Source organism: Pezoporus wallicus, unplaced genomic scaffold (genome assembly GCF_028554395.1).
Source record: "Pezoporus wallicus isolate ANWC-B61680 ecotype Strahan unplaced genomic scaffold, APGP_CSIRO_Pwel_v1 contig_593, whole genome shotgun sequence".
NCBI lineage: Eukaryota > Metazoa > Chordata > Aves > Psittaciformes > Psittacidae > Pezoporus > Pezoporus wallicus.
In genome coordinates, this window is record NW_026642342.1 from 7,089,568 (window position 1) to 7,114,409 (window position 24,842).

The following is a 24,842-nucleotide window of genomic DNA, read 5'->3' on the forward strand; positions in this document are numbered from 1 at the left end:
CCAGGACAGCAGTATGGCATTATGCTTGTTTCTTGGATTTCTGATAGTTAGAACCTGCTCATGGCTTTATAAGGTCAAACTTAGTATTGGATGATAGTATGATTTTTTTTTTCCTGACTTAGTATAAGGGAAACCGATCCATGCTTTATACCAAAACTGTCAAAAGCATGGGATAATAGGAAAAAAGTTTTCTTGTTGTGTTTTTTTTTTTGTCTGTAACCAGTTTGATAAAAGTTAGCAAGTTAATGTGCGTCCCTTTCTTGAGAGCTCAAATTACAACTCTTTTGAAAGCATTTGAGATTAAAAGAAGAAAAAAGCTTAGTTCCTGTAGTGTTAGAATACAGCCTAAAAGGTTCATAGCTTTTAAATGGAAGGAGAATAAAGGGAATCAAAATATGAAAGAAGGTGCATAATAAAGTAGAGAAAGGGAGAAGGATCTTTGCAAGGAGCTACAAGCCTGTGAAATGTGGATCTGTACTGAGAATATAAGGTAGTAATGTTTTCAACAGTTGACTTATTTTGTCAGATACAGATGTGTCTTCTCAACAACTCTGCTTCCCTGCTCTAGAAAGAATTGTAAATCGGATGTAGATCCTTCTCAAACTTGGCTTTATATGTTTAGTCACCAGTTGTTTTTTGGGGGGGTTTGTTCCAAATAGGTGAAAGAGACATGCCCTGGTAGTTAGTATTAAGGGTGACCTTGGATATGGTAATGTCTCTCCTTCGCTGCATTAGCAAATCAGCTAAAGCTTATGAGAAAAATGGCTGTAACATGTAAGCTGGTGGTCATTTCCTAGTGGAGAGTGAATTTCTGTATTCCCTGGAGAGAAATGTGAATGAATATAGTACTAGAAGCACCAGAATGGCCTTAAAGCATGTTTTGTGCTCTTCATGCTAGTTATGGAGGAAAAACTTGGGGGGAAGAAACACAAGTGACTAGAGGCTGGTATGAATCTTCTCTTGGTTTGTGAATTGGCTGTACTTTCTGTGTCACTGACTTCTGAGCTAGCTGCGGAGTTGGTTTCACCTTCTTTACAGGCCTTCTCTGCAGGAAATGGTGGGGAAGTGTGTCTTCAAAACACATCAGAAGAAGGATTATAAACCACAGGGATTGCTGGAGGGCCCTTGGGCAGGGTAATACCTGTTACTGAAGGCACTGAAACTAGTTGAAATACGTGCTTTTAACTATCTTTGTTTCAAGCTGATGTTCTCTTCCTAGGAGGTATAATCTCTGTGGAGGAATGAAATGAAGAGGCTTAGTTTTCTTTGAGAGAAAGAGAGCTAATGGTGAGAGCGTTCCTGATCAGTCTGAACATATTTCATTCACTTGGAGGATAATACTAGATTAATTTTTATTTCTTTCTGTGGAGTGCTTATGAAGGGTGATACTCTTCTAGACTAGCCTTAAAGAAAGGTATTTATCTTTATGGGGTTTTTATTGCTTATGAAATCGTCGTTCCCCCCCCCCTCCCCCCGTTCCAGTCAGCATGTTCTGTTCTTTTTCACCGCTTGGGTGCATGCTCATACTGTATTACCTTCCGTATATTGCTGGGCATCCCTTAGTTGGGTACTGCACAAGCCCAAAAGGTGGTTGCAGTGTTCAAGGAGGTGCTGAGTATGCACTTAAGCATAGTTCTGACCTGAAAAGGTGTGTTGTGACTTGAACCATTGTTCTCTCCCCTTTGCCTCTCTGTGTACAAACATGATTGATCCCAAACAAATGGCTCTTAAGAGTACAGGGCTGCCCTGTCCTATTTCTCTATTTATTAGATTTGTAGGGAAAGGTGTTATTCTGTAACTATCTTTTGGTCTAGTGGAATGCGTCCCTGCCTGTGGCAGGGGGTTGGAACTGTTTGAGCTTTAATGTCCTGTCCAACCCAAACCATTATATGGTATATGCGTTACCTCTTGTCCTCCTGCCACGCAGTACTGCGAAGAGGCTAACTACATCTCACAGGAGCCTCCTCTCACAGGGCAAGTGCTTCTGTCCCCGACTGTTTTGGTAGCCCTCCACCAAGCTCATCTAGTTCGATGTCTTCCTTGCAACTGGCAGAACCAAACCACAGTATTCTAGATACTGTCTAATGAGTTGTGTGTAGAAGGAAACAATCACTTCCCCTCAGTCTTCCGTCTAAAGTTCTTTCTAATGTGCAGCAGATTTATAGACCTAACTGCTGATCAGCTGAATGGGCTGCAGGGGCTCAGTTCTTATTGCCACTTTTTTTTAGAAGCAAAATTTGCTACTTTTGTCAGCTAATGTGGTGGATATACTTGTGAAAGCATACAGCTACTTAAGAAACACATTAATGAAAACATGTTATCTGATTACTAGAGAGTTCTTTAAAGTGTTTAACTAGACAGAAAAATTCAGAAGAAAAATCACAGACTCAGTGTAAGGCTCTTTCAAAGGCTTAAAATAAAAGATACCAACAAGCACTCTATTTGGGTAGTAATGCGTTGCATGAAAAATGATTGTGTTGGGTAGTGTGGTTGACTTGGTAGAGCTGAGAAGTGTAAACAAGCTACATCTTGCTGACAAGGAGCAGCTTATACAGAGTGGTTGCCCTGAGATCATTGTTAGGACAGAGTTTTTCTGCCTTAGGTGATTTTCAAGTTCTGTCCATGATGGATTTGTTAAGTGTTGTTTGCTTGAACGGCTTGTAAATTGGCTTGCTGAACATCTTTAAACAAAGATGTGAACTTGGTGCCCATGGAAACAGACAGGCTGCTTCCAAGAGCACCAGAATAATAGTGTGATGTTCTCATGGGTCTGTTTTTTACCATCCTAGGTTGTGGAGAGCAGGGGTAATCTGTAATGATTGGAGAATGTCAAATGTTATACCTATCTTCAGAAATGGCCACAAGGTCAACCCAGGGAACCACAGGCTTGTTAGGCTCATGTTGGTCTGTAGGACAGTTGTGGAATAGGTCTTCCTGGAAGATGTCAGCATATATTTTCCAAGAATAAATCGTGGCCTGACCACCTTTGGTGTTAAAAATGGCAGGATTTGTGGACCCGGGAGGAGAGGAGTGGATACCACTTAACTCCAGCAAGGCCGAAGGAAGTAGCTGATAGGAACCTCATGAAATTAAAGAGATGAAAGCGAAGTCCTGCATCTGAAGGAAGAATCTCAGGCTGAGTTTGGCTGGGGGTCAGCTTTGCAAGGTTGGCTGGGGTCTGGTAGACAGAAAGCAAGAACATGAGCCAACATTGTGTCCTGTGAGCAAAGGCAAGTTGTATCCTGGGCTGTATTAATGGGAACAGAACCAGAAGGATGAAGTGATTGTTTCCTTCTACACAAAACTCATTAGACAGTATCTAGAATACTATGGTTTGGTTCTGCCAATGCAAGGAAGACATAAAACTAGATGAGCTTGGTGGAGGGCCACCAAAACAGTCGGGGACTGGAGCACTTTTCCTGTGAGAGGAGGCCGAGGGAACCAGGTTCACTCAGCCTGGAGAATAAGGGCCTCACTGCAGCCTTCTAGCTCCTGTGACATGCAATTAGTCTCTTCACAATACTGCATGGCAGGAGGACAAGAGATAACACACATGTTGAAATAAGAGATTCTGATTGGAATGGGGGGAGGAGATGGGTTTTCTTATTTTATCCCCCCCCCCCCCCCCCCCCCCGAGGACAGTTCAGCAGAGGAAGAGGAGCCCAGGGTGTATGGCCTCTGTTGCTGGAGGCTTTCAGGGCTGACTGGATAAAGCCACCTTGTCTGGCCTCACGGCTGATGCTATGCTGAGCAGGACTACAGAATTCCTGATATTCTTTCTAACCTGAATTACTATCTTAAAAAAAAAGTAGAAATTAGATGATCTTGAAAATACATTTCTTATCCTCCAGCCATTACTCTTGGCTTTTCTAGACCGAGGGATGCCTAGGTTAGCATCCCTTTATCTTTCTTCTGTGTAGTTGGTAATGTGGCATAGGCTTTTAATGACACCAGCATACAAAATAGTGTAAAGATAACGAGCTCAAAGCTTGTAGATGTTCTATGACATAGCACCTTGGAAGCTTAATTGGGCTGCATGAAGTAGTGTAAAAGGATAGACTAAGACTATAATCTAGAGTTGTGTTGGATCCTCTGCTTGAAAGAAATTCGTAAGCATTTGCTAATAGAATAGCTTGTTTGTGTATAATTAAGCAGTGACTGTTGGAGCAAAGCTGCTGTTATGAAAAACAAAGTGAACTTTTTGTTTTTTTTTAAAATCGGACTGATCTGAAGTTTGGTCCTGGGTTGGGGCAGAGGACATATCCTGTTATGTCTGTTTGCCTTCTTGGCCCAGCAGAATCTTTTTATTTGAGGGGAGGGGGGTACATTTGACACAGTGAACAGATGTCTGGTTTGAGATCTCAAACAGCAGCGAAGCTGCAAGGAAGAGGGGAAGAAACATGTGACTGGGATCCAGTATCTCTCCAGCTGTCAGCAGAGGTACTGGATCCTAGTCATGGGTTAGTTGTCACGTTGGAAGCATTACTTGGACTTGGCTACGTGGTGCTGGGTAAACCAGTTAAGATGGTGGCTCTCAGAAAAGATTCATTTCCCTTTGCTGCTGCCTTGTGACAAGTGCTCAGAGCACTTGCTGCTTACCTGGCTTGTCACCAGACCTTTTGATGAGGTGCTTTAATTTGTTTAAAATGTCAGAAAATCCATATTTAAGGAAGAAAAACGAATAGAAAGTTTATGGAGAAGTCACCTTGTTATTCCAGAACTGGGAGAAAAGGAGGGAGAGCAAGCTGCTGTGTTGAATAAGTCATGTATAAAATCTGCTGGACTCTCTAGACGCGTTTTCCCTTCAGTGTGATTTGTGTTTACTGGGAATAAATGAATTATCTGCAGGTCCCACTTTCATGTGTTTCAGTAAATGAAAATTTTCTCTTCATATGCTTTGGGCACTTTGTTAAAATCTAGTATCTTACAAAAACTACCTGTAGTCCTAGGGTAGCTATTGCCTGTTACTGTTGTAGTATTTGTGAATCACAGCCCTTCTGGAAGAAATGTCCTGAAATTGCATGGCTTGTCAATGAAACTGTAATTCAGTTCATGCAGTAAGGCAGTGCCAGCTGAGGGAGTTTGTGTCTCAAGTTGCTTGTTTGCATTTGTTCTCGTGCTGACAAACCATTCTGTGAGACAAATCAGTGAAATGCAATTGCTGAGAAGATAACCCCTGTCAAGGGAGTTTTTAATAACAGAAGTTGTTTCACAGCGTTTGTTAGAACTGAAGGATTACAGGAGTATGTATGACCTTAACCTGGCAGTACTTCTGAGGAAAGGACGCTTAGAAACAAGATGGAGAGTGCCCAGTCTTTTTAATTCTCCAGGATCTTCCCATCTTTTTCCCCTTCTCCTGCTGTAGGATTGTGGTGAAGATCTGGGAGTCGGAGGCACCAAATGAACTTTGACATTTTCTAACCTGTAATAAAGAGGTTAGATTTGCAAACAAGTCAAAACTAACAGAAATCTAACCTGGATTTTGGCAAATAAATTCTATGCATAGTAAGTTGTCATGGTTCACAAATTGGACTGATTTACATAGTTCACCATCAGAGGGAAGTTTACATTCCTGTTGAAAGAGAATGATGACTATCTCCTGTTGCTGCAGCATATTGTAAACTTATTCATTAAGTAGATGAATAGAAAGTCTTCTGCCTGTCTTGCTGGAGAGTATCTGTGGTTATGATGAGCCCCCATGGTGAAAAATCTGACTGTTTTCAGAACTTCACAAGACCAACTTCTCAAGAAATGGTCAAAGTGCATAACTATATGGAAGTGTATTTCAATATATAGATACTTTTTACTGACTTCCTCTGCTCACTTCTGAAAGATTGTATGGGTGCTTCGGTACTTTGCATGTGAAGTGCTTGAGAAAGAATACAGCATACTCAGTATTGAGTAAGGGATGTAAAGCCAAGGTAGACTGGGCATACTGTATGACATGCAGTGCAGCTTAGTTGTGCAAGTTGTGTGAGATAAAGTAGACTTTTATATTAGGTAAAGTGTTTATTTTTTTTTTCCCTTGGAAAACCAAGATCTCTGGATATTTTGCAATGCAGAGTTCTTTGAGTTATTTTTTTTAAGATTGTGGGGAAATTGTTACTGAAAGGTTACTAATTTTGTTGGTAACTATGAATGGTATTTTAGGAAGGTGCTATGGAAGTAACTTAAGGGAAGACTTGAAAACGAGTTCTGGAAAATGTGGAACCTTCAATTTCAAAATTGGCAAGCAAGAAGTTAACCTCAGTTTGCATTTGCACTTCCAACAGGTATTTATTTTAATGGTAGGTGTAACTTTTTGGTACTCCATTATAGTGGAGAGGCCTGTGGCATGGCAAAGTTACTAATGTGCTAGGCATGTAGTTCTTGTGTTGGTCTGCACTGGATTCCTTGTGCTTTCTTAAGTCATGTTTCCAGAAGGCACTTCAGAGACACCTACTTAAAGTAACTTAGAGCTTGCGACTTAAAATCAATTTTTCAGAACAGTAGCTCTTCCCACTTAATCTCCATCAAAAACACTAGGGGAATGTTTCCCTGAAAACAAACTTCTTATCCATGTGGAAAGCAACAGTTAAGCTAGTGTCAGCCTATTGTGATAACTAACCCTATTTTCAGTCTATGTGTTAGATAAAGCATAAACTGCCACAGCAGGAGCTACTTCAGCTGTTTAGTCATCACTTCAGCAGTGCTAACTCCCACAAAGAGAGCAGTGTGGACAGTGGAGAAGAGTCTGTTTTATTGGCTCAGACCTTTACTGTGTGTCAAGATCCTTCAGTGTCTGGAGTTGCTATTGTAAATTTAGGCTGTTGTATAAGTCAATGTATAGACTCATTTAAGTGCTTGTGCTAGAAAATAATGCACAACACATTTTTGTTACAATTTGAATGGAGTTATGGGACGAACTTCAGTACTTAATAACATATGTATGTTTCTGAAGACTTTTAAAATGGGAAACTCACAAAAGTAGTTGTTGCTTTTTAAGTGGAGATCTGTACTAGATTATGTGTAATAAATGGATTCTTTCTTACTTCTAATAGGACATCTGAACTTGAGGCTCACAAGAATCTCAAAACAAAACTGTAAAGCAGAATGATGTGCATATATTCGTGGCAAAAAATTATATATGAGATTAGATACAAGAAAGAAACTCTTCCCTGTGAGGTTGCTGAGGTGCTGGCACAGGTTGCCCAGAGAAGCTGTGGCTGCCCCATCTCTGGCAATGTTCAAGGCCAGGCTGGACAGGGCTTGGACTAACTGCTCTATTGGAAGGTGTCCCTACCTGTGGCAGGGGGCTGGAACTGGATGAGCTTTAAGGTCCCTTCAGCACAAACCTATACGATGATGTTGTCTTTCCTTATTCTGTACAAGATCTTCCACACCTTTGTTGCAAGTACTGGAGGAGCCAACACTCCTGCCTCTGAGCTACTTCATGTAGTCTCTTAAACCAGATAAAAAGCTGTAAAGAAAAATCTTTGAACCTCTGAAAGAGAAATAGGACTGTTAAAACACTTGTAAAACAATTTCAAGGTGCACAAGTAAATTTGCTTTAAGTGCTTTGCACTACATGTAGTGCCTTATTGACCCACTGAATATGTTAAGTCAAGTTCATGGATGTAATTTGAAGTATCAAAATATTTTAATAGTTTGTAATGATGAGTCATTGCCAAGAAAAGAATTGTTGTCTGAGACCAGGTTATAGTTTCACAACTGTTTCTGATAAGGCTGTGCTGATCAAGCCTTGCCTGGCTTTTGAATGGTGCTTTCTATGTACTAAGTGTGTGTAGTCAGAAAAGTTTGGGGAAGTGATGAAGGGAAACCGTTTTTTCCCTCTCATGACTGACTTACTGCAGACGTGTTTGTTTCTGAGCCTGTTGGGTGTGTAAATGACTATGCAGATGCAAAGGAGAGAGTAGAATATGGTTGCAACAGGTATTAAGGGTTGGTGCCCTGCTTTAGAGGCCCTTGTGAAATTTTAAGCTATTGTACAAGATAAGGGACAGTCTTGCAGTGAGGTACAAAAGATTGTAAGTTTAAATAATGAAATATTTTAGGGATATGAGGTTATTCAAAATAATGTAGAAAGTGGGCAGGGACACCTCACACTAGACCATGTCACCCAAGACTCTGTCCAACATGGCCTTGAACACTGTCAGGGATGGAGAATTTACCACTTTGGGCAACCTGTTCTATCTATAAGAGCTTAAAGTAGAACTGTGGAAAAGCAGCAGTAACTTTAAATGGTTTTCACATGAGAAGCTGCAGAACTGGTAGGATTCTTACCTGAGAAGTATGTCTGGGTGGGTGTAAACATTGTTACTGGGGCATGAAGGGAAAAGGGACAATGACAGTTAAGTTTTCTCATGCAGTGGTGAAGGGTGTCAAATGAAGTGACAGCATGCCAGCTGTGAAACAAGCCAGAAGTAGTACTCCTTTAAAGGTTCAACAAAACATGTAGGAAAACATGCAGGAAAAAGTTCCACTAAGGACTAAAATACAGAGGCATTACTGCTCAAGATATTTGGATCCACAGGCTGTAAAAGACCTAGAGAATATCTGGGAGAGGAGTGCTTGTTTGTTGAGTTTTTTTTTCCTGTACCTCTGGTCTTCCCCAGTCACCTGCTGGAATATTTCTGCGTTTGAGATCAGGCAGGACTTAAATTGGTGGCCCAGTTGTACACGACGATGCTAGAGTTAGTTACTGGGCAAAATGGAACACTTCTCTGGCCCATTGTCTGGCCTGCTCTCAATGTCATGACCTACACTGATTATAAATGTGCTTAAAATAGCTGTCTAACTTTCTTGTGTCTAGCCTTCTTGGTTTAAACTGTCCAGTCCAAAAAAAATTGATTGCTTTCTAGAATACTACCTTTTGCATTTCTGCATATTTTTGGTGTTTTCAGTCATTATAATTCCAAGTTTATTTTCATATTGAAAGTAAATAGTAAACATTTAGGGAGAAAGGATTCCATCCTCTTTGAAACTTTAGAGGAACTTCTCCGGCATCTGAATAGTAATTCTCATTAAACTGTATAGGGTGCTGATTCATTTACTGCTTTTATTAGTGCTTTGATTAATGCAAACATTTCTGGGGCTAATAATGCACCTAATCTACTTAGAATGAGGTGAAACTTTGCTTTTTCAGTTGACTCCATGTAACTCTCTGTTCTGTCCTTGTATCTCTGTCATAGTAATTCATACATTTAGTTTCTAAAGAGAAAATACATTTGGATATAAGGATAAATTTGTTTTACAGTCAAATTCTGCTTATTACTTATGAAGATTGTTGCTTGTACATTATCTGGTCCTATGTTACAATTTTCTATATTTTACTCCTCAGAGTGTTTGGTAGCTAGTCTGACATAAAAGCATAATCACGCTTACAGATGAATATATGTTGTGGAATTGTATGAGGAAAAAACTATTATTGATTAATGTAATTTTGAGCTTTGTCTGTGAATAGAAGTTTCAAGATCTTTTGCTTTTCTTTCCTTATTCTCTGAATTTAACAAAGAGGAAAACATTTTACATTAGAAGTTTAGCATGTAGAAATTCTTCTTGTGCTGGAAACCTCTATAGCTATGCTTAGTGGCAAAGCATGATGTGTGTTTGGAGGTATCTTGAGTAGTGCTCAACCTGGTTTCTTTCCCCACACCTGCTTAACCCTAACCTTTAGTACCTTTTTAGCTTCCTTGGAATTTTGGAAAACTGTCAGTCATTAAAGTGACTAATTGTTTTGCCTAAGTAGTTCTAGATTGAATCCTTTGATGCGTTTTTTTGGTGACTTTATGAAGACTCTCTGAGCTGAAAAGCTTGTGTCCCCATCCTCACTTATATTAATTGTTTTCATAGAAGACATTTTTTTGCATGTCTCTTTCAAATCTTGTAGACTCTTATAGTAGCCAAGGCTACTATAAGGTGAGTTTTAGCTGTGAATCGTATTAATATTCAAAACATATGGTTTTTCTTCTTTAACCTAATTCTGATTATCTTTTCTCTTTCTTCCCTATCTTTAGAGACTCTACAGCGGTGGGTAATTCACTGGTCCATAAGCGGTCTCCTGTACGTCGAAGCCATAAGAGCTCAGCATCTCTGACCAAGCTGTCATTACGTGATGGACAGAAAGCCAAAAAGCCACTGTGTAAATTTGAAGAAGGTCAGGATGTCCTAGCTAGATGGTCAGATGGCTTGTTTTATCTTGGAACTATCAAAAAGGTAAAGGATTTATTAAAACACACTGGAGTCTTACAGTACCGTGTTTGTTAAATGTTATGGTATTGTTGTGTCTCTCCGTATTAAGTACATTATTCTGTCTAGTATTTTACTCATGGCTTCTGCTGTATTTTTGGTTTTCAGATAAACAAACTGAAACAGAACTGCTTCATTATATTTGAAGACAGTTCCAAATCCTGGGTTCTCTGGAAGGACATACAAACAGGCAAGAACTTCAGTAAAGTAGTTTTTGTTGGGTATTTTGTGTAGATTACTATATCTGTTAAAATAAAATATTAGAGTATCTTTTTGTATCCTAAAGAGTGATATAGTTTAACATGACCCAGGATCCTGATTTAGGTGAATAAAAAAGTTCTTTTCAGTTAATTCTTTATCATTGCAGTTGCTTTTTCTGTTTGCTTGTTTTCACATAACTATGTGCAGGGAGGGGAGAACACTTCTAAGCATAATCAAATTTGAGTTTTTTTGGATGGGAATAGAGTATAATACTCTGTCATAGCAGAAAACTCCAGGCCCTAATTTACACAGAGTTTATGTCCTCCTATGTTTTCAGTTGAAACATCATGACGTCGAAAGAAACCAAAGACTGGAAAATCAATCCTAGGTTTGAATGGAGTTTTCACATTTAAAAGTAATACCTTAATTGTTGCACATAAGGAACCATTACAAATTTTGGAATATTCATGTGATATAAAGAAATATGCAGTTATTAAGTGAAACATCTATTGTACATGAGCTTTGATTTTTGCAATATTTGGGGAGCAGCTAGTATTTTGATAACCTAATGCTATTGAAGCATGGATGACCGTTTCTCATGAAAAACGGTTACAATTCCCTCATCTCATACAGGCAGTGGAAACTTCATCTGGCTCTTGCAGTTTCTCGGTATTTAAACTGAACACTATCTGCTAACAGGACAAGCTTTATATTTGTAATAGCAAAAAATCTGCTTTATTTCTGAGAAGCTTTTAAAGTACTGCTATTTTGCCTCTGTATAGTACTGGTTTATGATCTTTGCTACACTTATCAAACTTTAGTGCATGAATATAACATGTAGACTAAGAAACTTTTATTCCAGTTTTTTTACACTGGTAGGTGGTATATAATAGGAGCAAGATGCAGTTTTGTTTCCTGTTTGCAAGGCCACTTTTTTTTCCTGTCTCTACTGTTACTGTATGCTTTTGTGTGCTCGCAGATATGCGTAAGCAGTAATAACATATTTCCTCAGGGCTCTGGAGTTTAATATTAAAGCACCCTGGGCAGATCTGTCAAAGGATAAGCTCCAAGTTGTGCATATGAAAAGAAGCACAAACTACTGTAAATACAAAACGTACCTCTCAGTTGTCCAGATAGGATTTGTTTATGCATATTTTTTTAGTCTGCACTTACAGTCTTTATTCCTTTATTCTATGTTTTATAAAGGGACCATGGACTGCATAGTAAAAATACATAGCCTATAAATATTCAACAACCTATGATAAGTGACATCAATATTTGTAATGCATACGGTCTGTACAAAAGGTCAGAATGTGGTTTTGTTAGGAAATGAGTATTTATAACAATATGATTCTACAATGAATGGATTTGTAACTGAAATAACAGAAAAAATACATACACATGGTAACCATTCCAACTGCAGTTGGAAAGAAAAAAATCACACTTTCATCTTTGTCTAGGAGCCACTGAAAGTGGGGAAATGGTCTGTACAATATGTCAGGAAGAGTATTCAGAAGCACCGAATGAAATGGTTATATGTGATAAATGTGGGCAAGGTAACTAGCGTCTTTCCTATTTACTGCATTTTAAAAGATGTTTTGATTTGTTTTATGAAGGAGAATATTTGCCTGGCTGCTTAACTGAAGTTAACTTTTATAGCCCTTCGTGGCTATTAACAGCTCATTGAATAACGATAATCCATGTTAAAGTGACTAACAAATGTTCTGTAAGTAAAGTTTATTTTTTATACTAAGAGGTTCAAAAGAACATTATGAATGTGTTACCAATCTTTTAGATCAAATTTTTGGCACTTTATGATGGATAATGTTTTATGTTTCGGTTAAAATGATACGTAGTTAATTCTTTGTAAGCTTTTTCTGTTTTAATAACACTTTGGTCATTTTTCATAAGGCTACCATCAGCTGTGTCACACACCAAATATTGATTCCAGCGTGATTGAATCAGATGACAAATGGCTCTGTCGACAGTGCGTTTTTGCAACAACAACAAAGGTGTGTTTCTAGAAAAACATGTCTTAATACATCCCATATCGTGTACATACTTTGCTTCTGAAGCTGAAACACACAAAAATACTGAATTTTCTCAGTGATTTCTTACTTGTTAACTTTGATTTGGAGATTTTATATGTTGGGAGTTAATATGTATTTTAGTTATAATTACATTAGGCTTTCAGTTTATCTTTAAAATATGCCAATATTAGAAGAAACACAGGTGATAGTATTTTATTATAGACAAATTTTCATAACTTCCAAATTGAAGGATTTGCAAGTTTCGGGAATACGTTATTGCTTTTGTAAACTCGTGTATTTGTCTTGGACCAGAGGGGAGGTGCGCTTAAGAAAGGACCAAATGCCAAAGCACTGCAAGTCATGAAACAAACATTACCTTATAATGCAACAGACCTTGAGTGGGATGCAGGTCATAAAACCAATGTCCAGCAGTGTTACTGCTATTGTGGAGGACCTGGAGAGTGAGTAAATAGATACTGTAAGAATGTCTGTCTGTCATACAGTTGATCCTGTAGACTTCTACTTGTGAATGTCTTTGTTTCTCTTGCATGTAGATACTAAACACAATGCAAAGTGGCATTTTCAATTTTTTTGTAATGTCTCCTGGGAAACATTATTAATGTCTTTCCTTCTCCCATCAGATCTTTTGTTTTAATCTTGTCATGTGACCATCACATAACATTACAGTCCATTTTACAACAAGCAGGAACTTCTTTTGCATTGCTACTCTTAATGTTTTGGGATTTGGATTTTTTTTTTTTTTTGATCTTGCAATTTTAGGCAGTGTATCTCTATCACTAGTCACAAATATAAATGTATTTAGGATTAGTCTATTAAATTTTGTTGGAATAGACAGCTGATTCTACTGCAGTATCATACCCTGGATTGCAGTTCCTGGCAGGGGGGGGAACTTTTTTCCCCTTGTGACATTAGAGTCCTCTGCTGGTTCTTTCTCTAAAAGAAAGGGAACAAGTGAACTTCTTAAGTAGACAGAGATAAATACTCTGGTGTCTGCATGGATGAGTAAATAGATAAAATAGCATTGGAGTCAAGAGTCTCACAAAGAAGTGAAGCTCTTGAGTTTATGTTTGCAGAACAGAGCTCTAGTTTGAGAATTTTGCAGACTTGGACAAACATTGCCTTCAATGTTGCATGGTTCCTTTTATCAAGGGAGAGCTGAAAAAGGAAAATGAAAATAAACCTCTGTAAACTGAGGTTTGTTTTAAGGATTTGAGTAGTCCAGTCCTCAGAACAAATGTTCTGACTTAAGGCAGCTGGAAAATAACAAGGAAGTGAATCCAGTATGCAAGAAGAAGCTTATATGGTTACTGAATTCTTATTAGAGATAATAAAAATATGGTTTTCATAGGAAATTAAGCTTTATTTTTTCATTTATTAACTTAGTTCATCCTTTAATAGACTATCTTTTATTATTCTTAGTCACTACTTTTCTAGTAATGATTCATGGTGGAGCTAAATGTTTCTGAAATATCCTTTCAGATGACTGTCAGGGTCAGAAGACCCCTTGCTACTTAATTTAAACATAATGAAGAACAAAAATAAGGAAGAACAATTGCCAGTGACTTTTTTAACACATCTTATTTTTCTTTCTGTTGTTGAAGCTGGTATCTAAAGATGTTGCAGTGCTGCAAATGTAAGCAGTGGTTTCATGAGGCTTGTGTGCAGTGCCTCCAAAAGCCAATGCTTTTTGGTGACAGGTAAGAAAATGAAGCTGTACTTCATGGTTGCCTTTATTTAAAATATGGGGATCTCCCATATGAACTTTTATTAGGGTATCTATAATACAACACTGCTTTCCAAAAATGGGGTGAGTTTTGGTTAGATCATACAAGCTAAAGCATGTGTTCAGCTGCCAGGAAAATGCAGTTCATCTCAGTTCAGTGGAGTGGGTTGTGGATGGTTGAAGTCAAATAGCTACTGACCTCACTTTATGCCAAAGTCTATTATACTATGGGTGCTGTCTAGTAGGAGATTGCAAGCTTCAAATCAGACTGCTTTAGTGGGTCTGAAAGTTGGATAAGGGCTTTCAGGTTCACGCTGTATAGGTGACCAATGTCTCATATGGAACAGGCACCATGCTCCAAGGTAGGTTGCCATTGTGTACATGTGGTAGTAGTTTCATGTACTAACAGCATAGGGAACTGGAGAAAGCCAGAAGGATTGTTACACTGAGGGGAGCTGAATACATCCTCTGTTGATATCTGATGAGTCAGGACAAAAGAAAATAAGAGTGCTAGTCTGGGCTTTTGTTTTAAGAGGAACTTGGAATAGTTGGAGCAGATGAGAAAACTGGAGAAGCAAATCAAGTAGTATCTCATTTGTTATCAGTTATACTTTCCTTTAGCTGTTGGTTGTGCTGGAATGTTTGTATAGAGGAACTGAGTTGGGGCCTAGGAATGCATGGGTCCTTTAAGTGTATGCTTACACTGATGCATGGGTTTCTGCATGAGAGAATGGGGTGGGAACACTTCAGAACATTTTCACAGGCATAGTCACAGGCTGAGGGACTTCCTTGGGGAGTATGAAACAGTGGTACCAGGATACAACTGATCAAGTACCTTATCTGGTAGGTACCAGTAGAGATTTTAGAAGTTAATGAAGGAAGGTGGAAGATGAAGGGACTCTCAAATATCATATGGCTGGGTTTCTAGCCTGCATAACTCATTTTTGCATAACTAGGGTGTTAAACATGAAGAGTGTGTGTACAGACACTCACCACCCAGACACATGTATATCTGTATATTTATATATTTTTAGGTTTTATACATTCATTTGCTCAGTTTGCAGTTCTGGACCAGAATACCTCAAACGTTTACCCTTGAGATGGTATGTATGAATTAAAACCAGGAATTTAATACATGCTCTGAATTTCTCTTTGGTGTTTTGATCCTCCTTGCAAAAAAGGAAATCCACTTGATGTCTTGTTGTTTCCCGAGTTGCTCTTACTGCTTGTACTAACAGGGACATCTTTTCTTCTAAGTTAATCCTTAAATGTAGAGATATATTACAATTGCATGCTTTGGGGTTTATTCCTGGGATGGTTCAGTGAAGTAGTGAGCAACTACTCACTTGTATATGTGAAGACTGAGATCTGAACAAAATCTTTTTTGCAGTCTTAGGATCCTAACATCAGATAAGCCAAATGTAATGATTACTGGAGTACACGTCTGTACACATAATAGTTTCCCTGATGAGACTTAACGGTTAATTGTAGTTTGAAATCTTTGAACTAGCCTGTATTACAAATTATACTCAATCTTGTGGATATATATGCTAACAAATACATGGTGGAAATAACTTGTTAAATGCTAATTCACCAGAATACTTGCATGAGCTCAGAATCTATAGATTCAAGTATAAATTTGGACTTACTTAACTATCTTGTGGTTTAAACCAGTTTTGGAGTTTAAAAAAACACGATCACAGTGAGATGAGGCAGAGATTAAAGATTCAAAGCAGAATGAATCACTTGAAGAGAAATGACAGGAAATTTCATAATGTTGTTCCCTGTATTGAGTGTCTAAGTTGTGCTTTGTGTTCCTCTGTCTATATCATGCTAGTATCTTCTCTAAGAAATTTTCAAAAGAAAAGCAGTTGGAAGAAAAAGAGTCTTTATTCCTGTCTTTTATTCCAATATTTCTGAACTCTAGGGTAGATATAGCACATCTATGCCTTTACAACCTAAGTGTTATTCATAAGAAGAAATACTTTGACTCAGAGCTTGAACTCATGGCCTACATTAATGAAAACTGGGATAGATTGCATCCTGGTGAGGTAAGTCATTGGAATACTTTCTTGGTTTTCCTCACAGTGCAATATATATGTCCTGAATGTTAGTGACCTATGAACTTTTTCATTCTGGATGTTGAATCCTTTATTATCTTTATTATCAATCTGGTAATCCCAAATAATGAGGAGATAATATTTAATTTTCTCTCAGAAATAGAATGATTTTAAGTACTGTGTGCTTTTTATGTGCTGTAAAATTTCTAAAATGATCCATGTAAATTATTTTATTATTTGAATGGTAACTTAATACTTGACAACCTAATTGCGCATATATATATACACACACATATAATTCCTACTTCTTGGATAGTTTTGTGCAAAGACCAGGAAATCTGTTTTGAAGGTGTAACACATAACAAAATATTGTACATGAACATCTAATTTCCTCTTTTCTCGCTCTTCCAAGTATGGGGGTAATCAGTTTGTGTCCAGCTCTGAAGATTATTTGGATCCTTTTCCAGTCTGATTCTGCTACTTGTCAAGGCATCTTGGTTTTTCGATCACTACTATATTAGTTATTTCTCCAGCTGTTTGATTTACTGTGCAGTTATTTTAGCATTAAAGGAAATCTGTTTCTTCAAGCAGACTGACTTCATATTTAACAAAGAGGAACAGTATAGGTAGTTGTTTCTGCATTCAAGTTTGCATGCAAAATTTATGTCTAAATTCAAATTGCCAAGCTGCTTAGTAGAGTATGCAGTTTGTGCATGAAAATTTAGTGTTGTGAAGTTAAATGCAGGAGGCATAGAACTGGGTTCAAATTTTCTTATGAGTGCATCCCACTTTTATACTTCTCAGGAAAATTCATACATTTGTAATCCATTTCTACTAGCAGACACAATTTGAGAAATCAAATGTGTGTTCTTGGTCCTATCAAGTCTCAAGGTTTAACTAAAAAAAGGCTGAACAAAATGCAGTTCTCATATCGTCCTTTCAATAGAATGAGATGTTCTGGCTGTCTTGGCTGTCTGCAGTCTGGCAATTACATAAGCAGTGTTTAATTTTGACTTCAGTTTCTTAGTGTTGAGGTAAATGTAGAAGACACTAATGTGTTCTTATTTCACATACAAAAATTTACTCTGGATTTCATAAAATTTTGTGTCAGAATGGTGGTCAGAGCAGCTATGGTGGTGGTGAGTGGAGCTATCTAGCTGCCGTTGACTTGGAGCACATATGCCATTTTGAAGAAATTGAAAGGCTACAGTCCTCATTGTGCTGCTCTTCCCCTTTATGCTCTCAATCAATCCACGCTCAAGCTATGTGAAAACCACATAATGAAGGGAGGGGAGGAAGGAGAGGGTAGACAAGGAAACTCACCTCTTTAAGTGATACGCTCAGTTCTTTAATCGATATTTCTACACCTTAAAGGAAACTACTTTTAAGTCTGAAGATTCATTTCTGAAGGGGGTAGATTTTGGAATAATTACATAAACACTGAGTTGAGGAAATCTTCAAGACTTTATTCTGAAAAGATTTTAAATATCAGTAAGTTGGGAAAAATTGTTTTGAGAGATCGGAGGGAAATGTACTTTACTACTTTGGTTCACCTAGTTTGTTCATTAAACAAATTAGTCATAAAATTAATACCTACAATATAATGGTTTTAAGGTTTTGGGTTTTTTTGTTGTTTTTTTTTTTTAATACTCTGAACTTGTCACTGTTAGAAATGACACCTCGGTTTCTTTCTCTAGCTGCTTATAATTGATTAAGAGGAAAAGTATTTTAGCCATAGTCAGATAGGAATAAGTGGTGGAATTATCAGAACTCCTGAGTCAATTATTTAGCATCTTGTTATTTAGGATGCAAGAAACATGGCAGTTTTCTATAGTTAAGTGCTGCAGAGATGCAAGACCTTTGGATAGGGATGGATTGTACTGAATGCCTATGGTAAAGATGTGTGAAAACAGTTCTTAATTTCTTTGGCTGAAGTTGGTTGAATAACTCAACTTTGTTAGTCAGGTAGGTGGTGAATCTTGACCCAGATTGGGCTAAAAGGTTGGCTTTTATATTTACTCATTGATTTGGCTGTTAGCACATTCAATCCTTCGAGCACTTCTGTCTGAAATAGTCAGAATTGTGGCTTTTTGGAAGTACTTGAAGGTGGTGGGTTTGGGGTTTTTTTTTGAGCTGTAAATGTTGTACAGTCTGCTGTGTTGTATTTATACTAATAGTAAAAATTACAAACTGTAGAACTCAAAGATAAACTTACTGCAGAGCCAATTGGATATAAGTTCTGGAACATTTTGTGTGGCGACTGGAAATATGGTAGCTTCATTGGAATTTAAAAATAGCTGTCTAAACATAAAAATAATCTTATTTTAAATTCAATTACATAAATGTTGTGTCTAATTCTTCAGAGTCACCACCATACTTGCTCTGCTGTGTCTCTAATTCTTATATATGCCGTTTTTCAGAGAGAAGACTCCAGTGTTTTGGTAGCTTGATAGGGACTTCAGGCTTTGGTGTAAGAATGGGTCTGAGCCAAAGGGGCATGAAATGGATTTACTGTTTGGTTGGGGTTTTTTTTTTTTCTTTCTTTCTTTCTCTATATTTTAACTTTTCTGGGCCTTATCCCTTGTTTGTATCTCATTGACTGATGTTGGCAAAAATGGGAATTGGATCCTGTGACAAGATTTGGTTGAAATGATCACCAATAAAATAAGTGTCAGTAATAGTTATATTCTGTTTGCAATCTCAGTTAATTTGGACATGTATGATGCCACAGAAGAGTTCTTGTTAGCAGTTTTGGGAGAGCAAGCTAGTATTACGTTCTTTCAGTAAACTAAAATTCCTTGAGACATTTTTCCTGCACTTTGTACAAGTAAAACTCAAATTCTTTGGCCTTGATGCTGACATCAGTTCTGTGGGTGTAGGTTACGATGTATGGGATAATGATTAGTATCCTTTGGGGTTTGGTGGTTTCTACAGCTAGTACTTCATAGATGTACTTCACATCCAGTTCTGTAGTTACAGTGACACAAAGTAACCTCAATCTTTCTATTACTAAAGAATTTGATAGGTTAAATGATTTCTTAATACTTCACAGCTGGCAGATACACCAAAATCTGAAAGATATGAGCATGTACTGGAGGCATTGAATGATTACAAGACCATGTAAGTTATTGGTACTTTTTGTTTTGAATGTGGCTTGCCTGTTTAAGCTGGTGTAGATTACAGTGCTCAGTCTATCTGATAATCAGTTTGCCTGGAGATAACTCGTAAAATTTTAAATATTGTTTCTGTTTCAAACTGTAACATAACTATTTGAGTGTAACCCAGATAATGAGAAAATTGTTTTAACTTCCACTCTTTCCACTTCACATACTGTCGTGTATGTGAAAGTGAGGATTGTGTTAGTGGAAAGAGGGATAAAATAACATTAGAATGAATAGTCTCACTTGTATAGTTTTGTTTTCTATGTATACTTTTACTATAAAAGTTGCTTTCTCTGGGGTCAGAATTTTAACAATTAATTTAAAATCATCTAGGTTTATGTCTGGAAAAGAAATAAAGAAAAAGAAACATTTGTTTGGCTTGAGAATTCGCGTTCCTCCTGTGCCACCAAATGCTGCTTTAAAGGCTGAGAAAGAACCAGAAGGAACTTCTCATGAGTTCAAAATTAAGGGCAGAAAATCATCTAAGCCAATCCCTGATGTGAGGTAAAATGACGCAGTCATTCTAGCAATGTTGTGGTAAATCAGGCTACTTTGGGTATATTTCTGGGGCCTACAAGAAGGACCTTTACATTGTAGAATGTATTTATTTTAAAGTAACTCTAGAGATGGGCTATTTGTGAGAAAAAGGTCTTTAAGGAAATTTCATTAGCTTTCTATTACCAAACCAAGCAAATATTTAGTAGCAAGAACAATAGGAAATATCCAAGTTTGCTGTCATTTGGGAAATAGAGTCTCTTGCATTTCAGGAGCTTTTATGCAGTAATCTAAATAAAATTCTAGATAGGAAGTATGATGTCAAGTTGTAACTTGTGTTAGTGAGTGTGCCCTCTTTTTTTATCAAGTGTGATCTTGTGAATAAGTAACACCTAACTCTGGTTCATTCTTCTTCAATGCTGGGGAGTCAGTAATGTCACTAGAAAGATCTTGTATCTGTTAATGTTATTCTAGAAGCAAAAATATGTAGCTTTGTACCTGAAAAATTTTATTAATCAGAATGACATCTTAGTGCATAGAAATCTAATCATGTATTCATTGCCAAACAAAAAAAAAAAATTAACTTTAGATGATCTTCAGTAATACAGAACAGAATATCAATTTTCTTCTAGGGAATTAAGTAATGGTATAGAAAGAAAGGGGAAGAAAAAGTCAGTAGGTCGTCCACCTGGTCCCTATACAAGAAAAATGATACACAAGACTCCAGAGTCATCTCCTCTGGTAAGGTTTTGGATATTCTTCCTTGCCCACTCCACTTTTCCCTGTAACTGGATTATAATTTTTGAGGAAAACCATAACCAGTTAATGTGAATCATGGTATTTCCCCATTTGCCCTCAAACAAAGTTGATACAGCAGTTACATTACATTTGAAGTACTTTTTCTTTGTTTTCTTTTCCCCCCTTAGGATAGTGAACCAGTTCCAGTGATAGAGAACCCAACCTTGGAATTACCCTGCACTGTTGGGTAAATTAAAAAACCCAAACCCCCTAAAAAATACTGTATTATAATATCATGTAATTTATCTGTTTGCTTCTGAAATGTCAGCTCAGTTTTTACTATCTTATTTTCATTACATGGCAACTCTGTTATCGTGCATCTCAGGAAATCTGATGGAACTGCACATTCATCCAATACCTCAGATGTGGAATCCACAGGTGCTGCCAGTATGAAAGAAACTACCTCATCTAGCATTTCCAGACATTATAGGTAGTTATTCCATTACTCTCCGTACTCTAAAGATCAATATTTGCAATATAGTAATTTCAGTAGAACTTTCTGAAAGAGGGATGGAAAACAATTGGCTCAGCAATACTGCACCCTTAATAAACAGATGTTGCAGGTATCCTAAAAGATACCTTGCCTGATGTATTATATGTAATGTTCTACATCAGGTGGCTTAAAACCTGAGGTTTTGTTATACTTCCAGTCCATTCTGAATCTTTTGGCTAACTTTCATGAAATCTGATGCAGGTAGTTCCATGAAGATAGATGCTTGGATGAGAGGGGCCCAAACCAGCAACCCCCATTCACAGAAAGGCAGGAAATTTTCTAATCGTCTGTGGCCTGGTCATTGCCAGTGCTATTTTTTGGTGGTGTTTTTTGGCCTTGTTTTCTTTTTTGTTGAAGCTTTAGCACAAGAACTGTAGAAGATAAGGTGGGAGTTTGACTTAAGCTTATGAGACAGCTGTAGTAGATGTGAGATGGAGGTAAGGGTACTGCAGAACTCGTGGGAGAATAAATAAAGAAGAACTGAGGATATTGCAAAGGGGTATAACATTGAGGATGTGGTGACTCACTGAGATTTGGAGTAATGGGCAATGGAGACTGGATAGAGCTATGAGTTGCACAAGGAAATCTAAGTAAATGGGACAAAAAACTAGTTTTTACTAGTTCTACTTACCATGCACAGGGTGAGGTTTTCGTGCTCACTCACTACTGTTTTGTTGTTGTTAAATTAGATTTACTGAAAAGAATTAAACTCCATAAATGCTTCCTGAGTTTAGCCTTCTAATAAAAGCCACAAAAGAGCTGATGCATACCCATAATTAATTTTAGCAGCTGTTGTTTTTGTATGTTTGTGTATTGGTGTTAAAGAACAGTAAGTATGCTGCAATTTTACTACAGTCCACAGATCATGAAAAATTTTTGGCAGAGTCTTCATAAATAAATTATTAACTACAATTGACTTTTCTGGAAATAAATTGTCACTTAAACTTTTCCCTCTCAAGTTCAGGAAACACAAATTTCTCTTTTATTGAGATACATGGATCCTCAGTCTACTTATTGTCTTCTCTGTTTTGTGCTGTCAAGGGCTCTCATGATTCGTTTTTCTGTACATTACTGCTACAAACAGTCCATCTTCAAATCCTCTTGTTTAACTTTCGGACTTCTGAAATTGCTACCTGCGGACTTACTTTAGTAGTAGTCACTGTTTTGTATTTCTGCCCTTTATTCCATTCTTTTAAAAGTTAAAAATATGCAAATTTAAAGTTCTGTTTTTCATGTTAAAAGATGTGCTTTTTTTTTTCCTTAGTGTGTTACATAGTGGTCTTGAACATTAAAGTTCAAATACCAGTTAATTTAGGACTTTATCAAGTAAGTTTTAGTATGCATAAATTATAGATTTTTTTTTTTTACATAAGTATTTATATCTTGGACACTTTAATATTTGGGTGATGGCTTATTCTTGCATATTGTCAGCAGCTTCCTTTTTTCATTACCAGACCTAAATCTGAGTTTTGGATATACATACTTTTCTGGCCATGTGTAATAAACCTTTAGAAAGTCGTGAATGCTCTAGAAAGCAGTGATGTAAAATAGATTGTTATAATATCTTTGTTCATATTTCAGAGTTTGAACTGAGAGAAATTCAGCTTGAAAACATTTGGCTACAATGTTTTGTTACATTAGTACATTTTACCTTCTGTAAATCACTCTTATTTTGCAAGTGCCGTATTTATAGTCATCTATCTGTAGGCAACATCTATTTTTATTAGTGAAAAACAGACAAGAAAAAGTTATGGGTTGCATAGAAATAACTGATGACAAAACATACAATTTACAAAAGTTTTTTAGAGTTAATGCTGTGATTTCTTTTTTGCTTGTTCAATAGTTTATCTGACTCGAGAAAAAGGACTCGTACAGGAAGAACTTGGCCTGCTGCAATACCACATTTGAGAAGAAGAGGCCGCTTTCCACGGAAAGCTCTCCAGACTCAAAACTCAGAAATTGTAAAAGATGATGAGAGCAAGGAGGATTACCAGTATGATGAACTCAATACAGAGATACTTAACAACTTAGCAGATCAGGAGTTACAGCTCAATCATCTAAAGAACTCGATTACTAGCTATTTTGGTGCAGCAGGTAGAATAGCTTGTGGGGAGAAATACCGTATTTTGGCTCGTCGGGTGACACTTGATGGAAAGGTGCAGTATCTTGTGGAGTGGGAAGGAGCAACTGCATCCTGACTGTAGGACTGAACATTATGTTCACTGCACTGTCATATGTAAGTACAGTTCATAATGCAGAGCCTCAAGAGAAACGTGTCTTTAAATGTGTTTCTGAAAAAACAAAACAAAACCAGTTTAGCCTTAACATGTAATTGTTACCATTACAGCTCTTGTGATAAAGACTTATCTTTTTAAAATCTGATCTGAAACTTAAATTTTTTAATCTAAACATTGTTAGATTGTTTTAGGTTGGGATATTTTGGGTTACAATTGCTTAAAAATGTGCATGGTGTTTAAAAAAAAAAGAAAAAAGTTTTCTAGAGAGCATTCCATGGATACAGTTATTGTGATTTAGAGAAAATACTATGTAGATAGCACAAATTTTGAGAAATTTCGGTTTGTTTTCTTACCCAAATGTTTGCAGAAATGTATTTCTATTTCAATACTTTCTAGATTTCATAAGTGCAGTGTATATAATGCCTACTGATGACTGTAAAATACTGAAGTTTTCTTTCAAAGTGTAAAAAAAAAAAGAAAAAAAAAGAAAAAAAAAGAAAAATATATTGAGCCTGTAAATTGCTCTGTGACCAGACTTCATTGTCTTCTTAATATATTCTTTGTGTGTGTGTGTGCGTGCATGTGTGTGCATATATACATGTGTATATAAGCGCACACATACTTGTGTGTGAGTATATATGTGTGATTGTGACCTATGCAATACAAATTATGGGATCGGGCAGCTTCTGAGAATACATCCCATAATTCTTTTTTCAGGAATAGTTGCCAGTATTTACACAGCAGCATTTCTTCTCAGGCTTATTGGGTGCTGTTGCTTTCTATGTACTAAGGAAAAGTGTCAAACCAGTGCAGCGTGTTCTGGCAATGGGTGCAGTCATTGATGTTCATATGCTCTAGGTTATATGTGCCATTGTTTTCCATGTGAATTAACTGTTAAATAATGCAGGATCTGAACATTTTGAAATTAACTCTGCTAGAAGTAACGATTTGGAAGTTCTTGTGGCACTCTGATTGTAAATTCTGTGTCCCAGTTATAAACTAAGTTGACAGCAGTCGCACACCAGATTCCTACATATCTGTAGAAACAGTCATATTTTCATAAATGTAATATGAGCAAAGTGTATTATTGCACAGGGTCAACAAACAGTTTGTTGCCATTTGAAGTAACGTTACTGATTTTATTACAACATTACCTCTTTTGTTCTTGTGAAATGCACCAAGTTTTAAATAGATAAGTTGATTTTACTTGTTTAAAAGAAAAGTCTTTTGCCAGTATTGGGCATTTTCTTTGTCTGCTACTTTTGAGGGGGTTTTAGCCAAAGAGTAAACAGAAGAATACTTTTACTTCGGTGGTTACTCAGTGTACTGCATAAGGTTAGTTTTCTTACTAGCTTAGGGTTTGCCACCAAACTAA

General features: G+C 37.1%; 1 protein-coding gene across 5 annotated transcripts in view; it reads left to right on the top strand.

Annotated features, from left to right (window-relative positions):
• Positions 1–24,842, top strand: part of MTF2 (metal response element binding transcription factor 2) — a 34,301-nt gene that overhangs the window by 8,316 nt on the left and 1,143 nt on the right. For 2 of the 5 annotated variants that reach the window (XM_057429201.1, XM_057429198.1), the window contains exons 2-15: positions 10,017–10,215; positions 10,357–10,438; positions 11,910–12,005; positions 12,361–12,461; positions 12,792–12,940; positions 14,102–14,197; positions 15,258–15,326; positions 16,151–16,274; positions 19,336–19,403; positions 19,778–19,948; positions 20,572–20,680; positions 20,866–20,924; positions 21,063–21,167; positions 23,074–24,689. In XM_057429201.1, coding sequence (XP_057285184.1) covers positions 11,930–12,005; positions 12,361–12,461; positions 12,792–12,940; positions 14,102–14,197; positions 15,258–15,326; positions 16,151–16,274; positions 19,336–19,403; positions 19,778–19,948; positions 20,572–20,680; positions 20,866–20,924; positions 21,063–21,167; positions 23,074–23,428 — 1,482 coding nt within the window. In that variant the 5' untranslated portion in view covers positions 10,017–10,215; positions 10,357–10,438; positions 11,910–11,929 and the 3' untranslated portion in view covers positions 23,429–24,689. Of the gene's footprint in view, positions 1–10,016; positions 10,216–10,356; positions 10,439–10,786; positions 10,865–11,909; positions 12,006–12,360; positions 12,462–12,791; positions 12,941–14,101; positions 14,198–15,257; positions 15,327–16,150; positions 16,275–19,335; positions 19,404–19,777; positions 19,949–20,571; positions 20,681–20,865; positions 20,925–21,062; positions 21,168–23,073; positions 24,690–24,842 lie in introns of those variants that run through there. The other 3 variants (XM_057429197.1, XM_057429200.1, XM_057429199.1) reach the window with 3 other exon arrangements.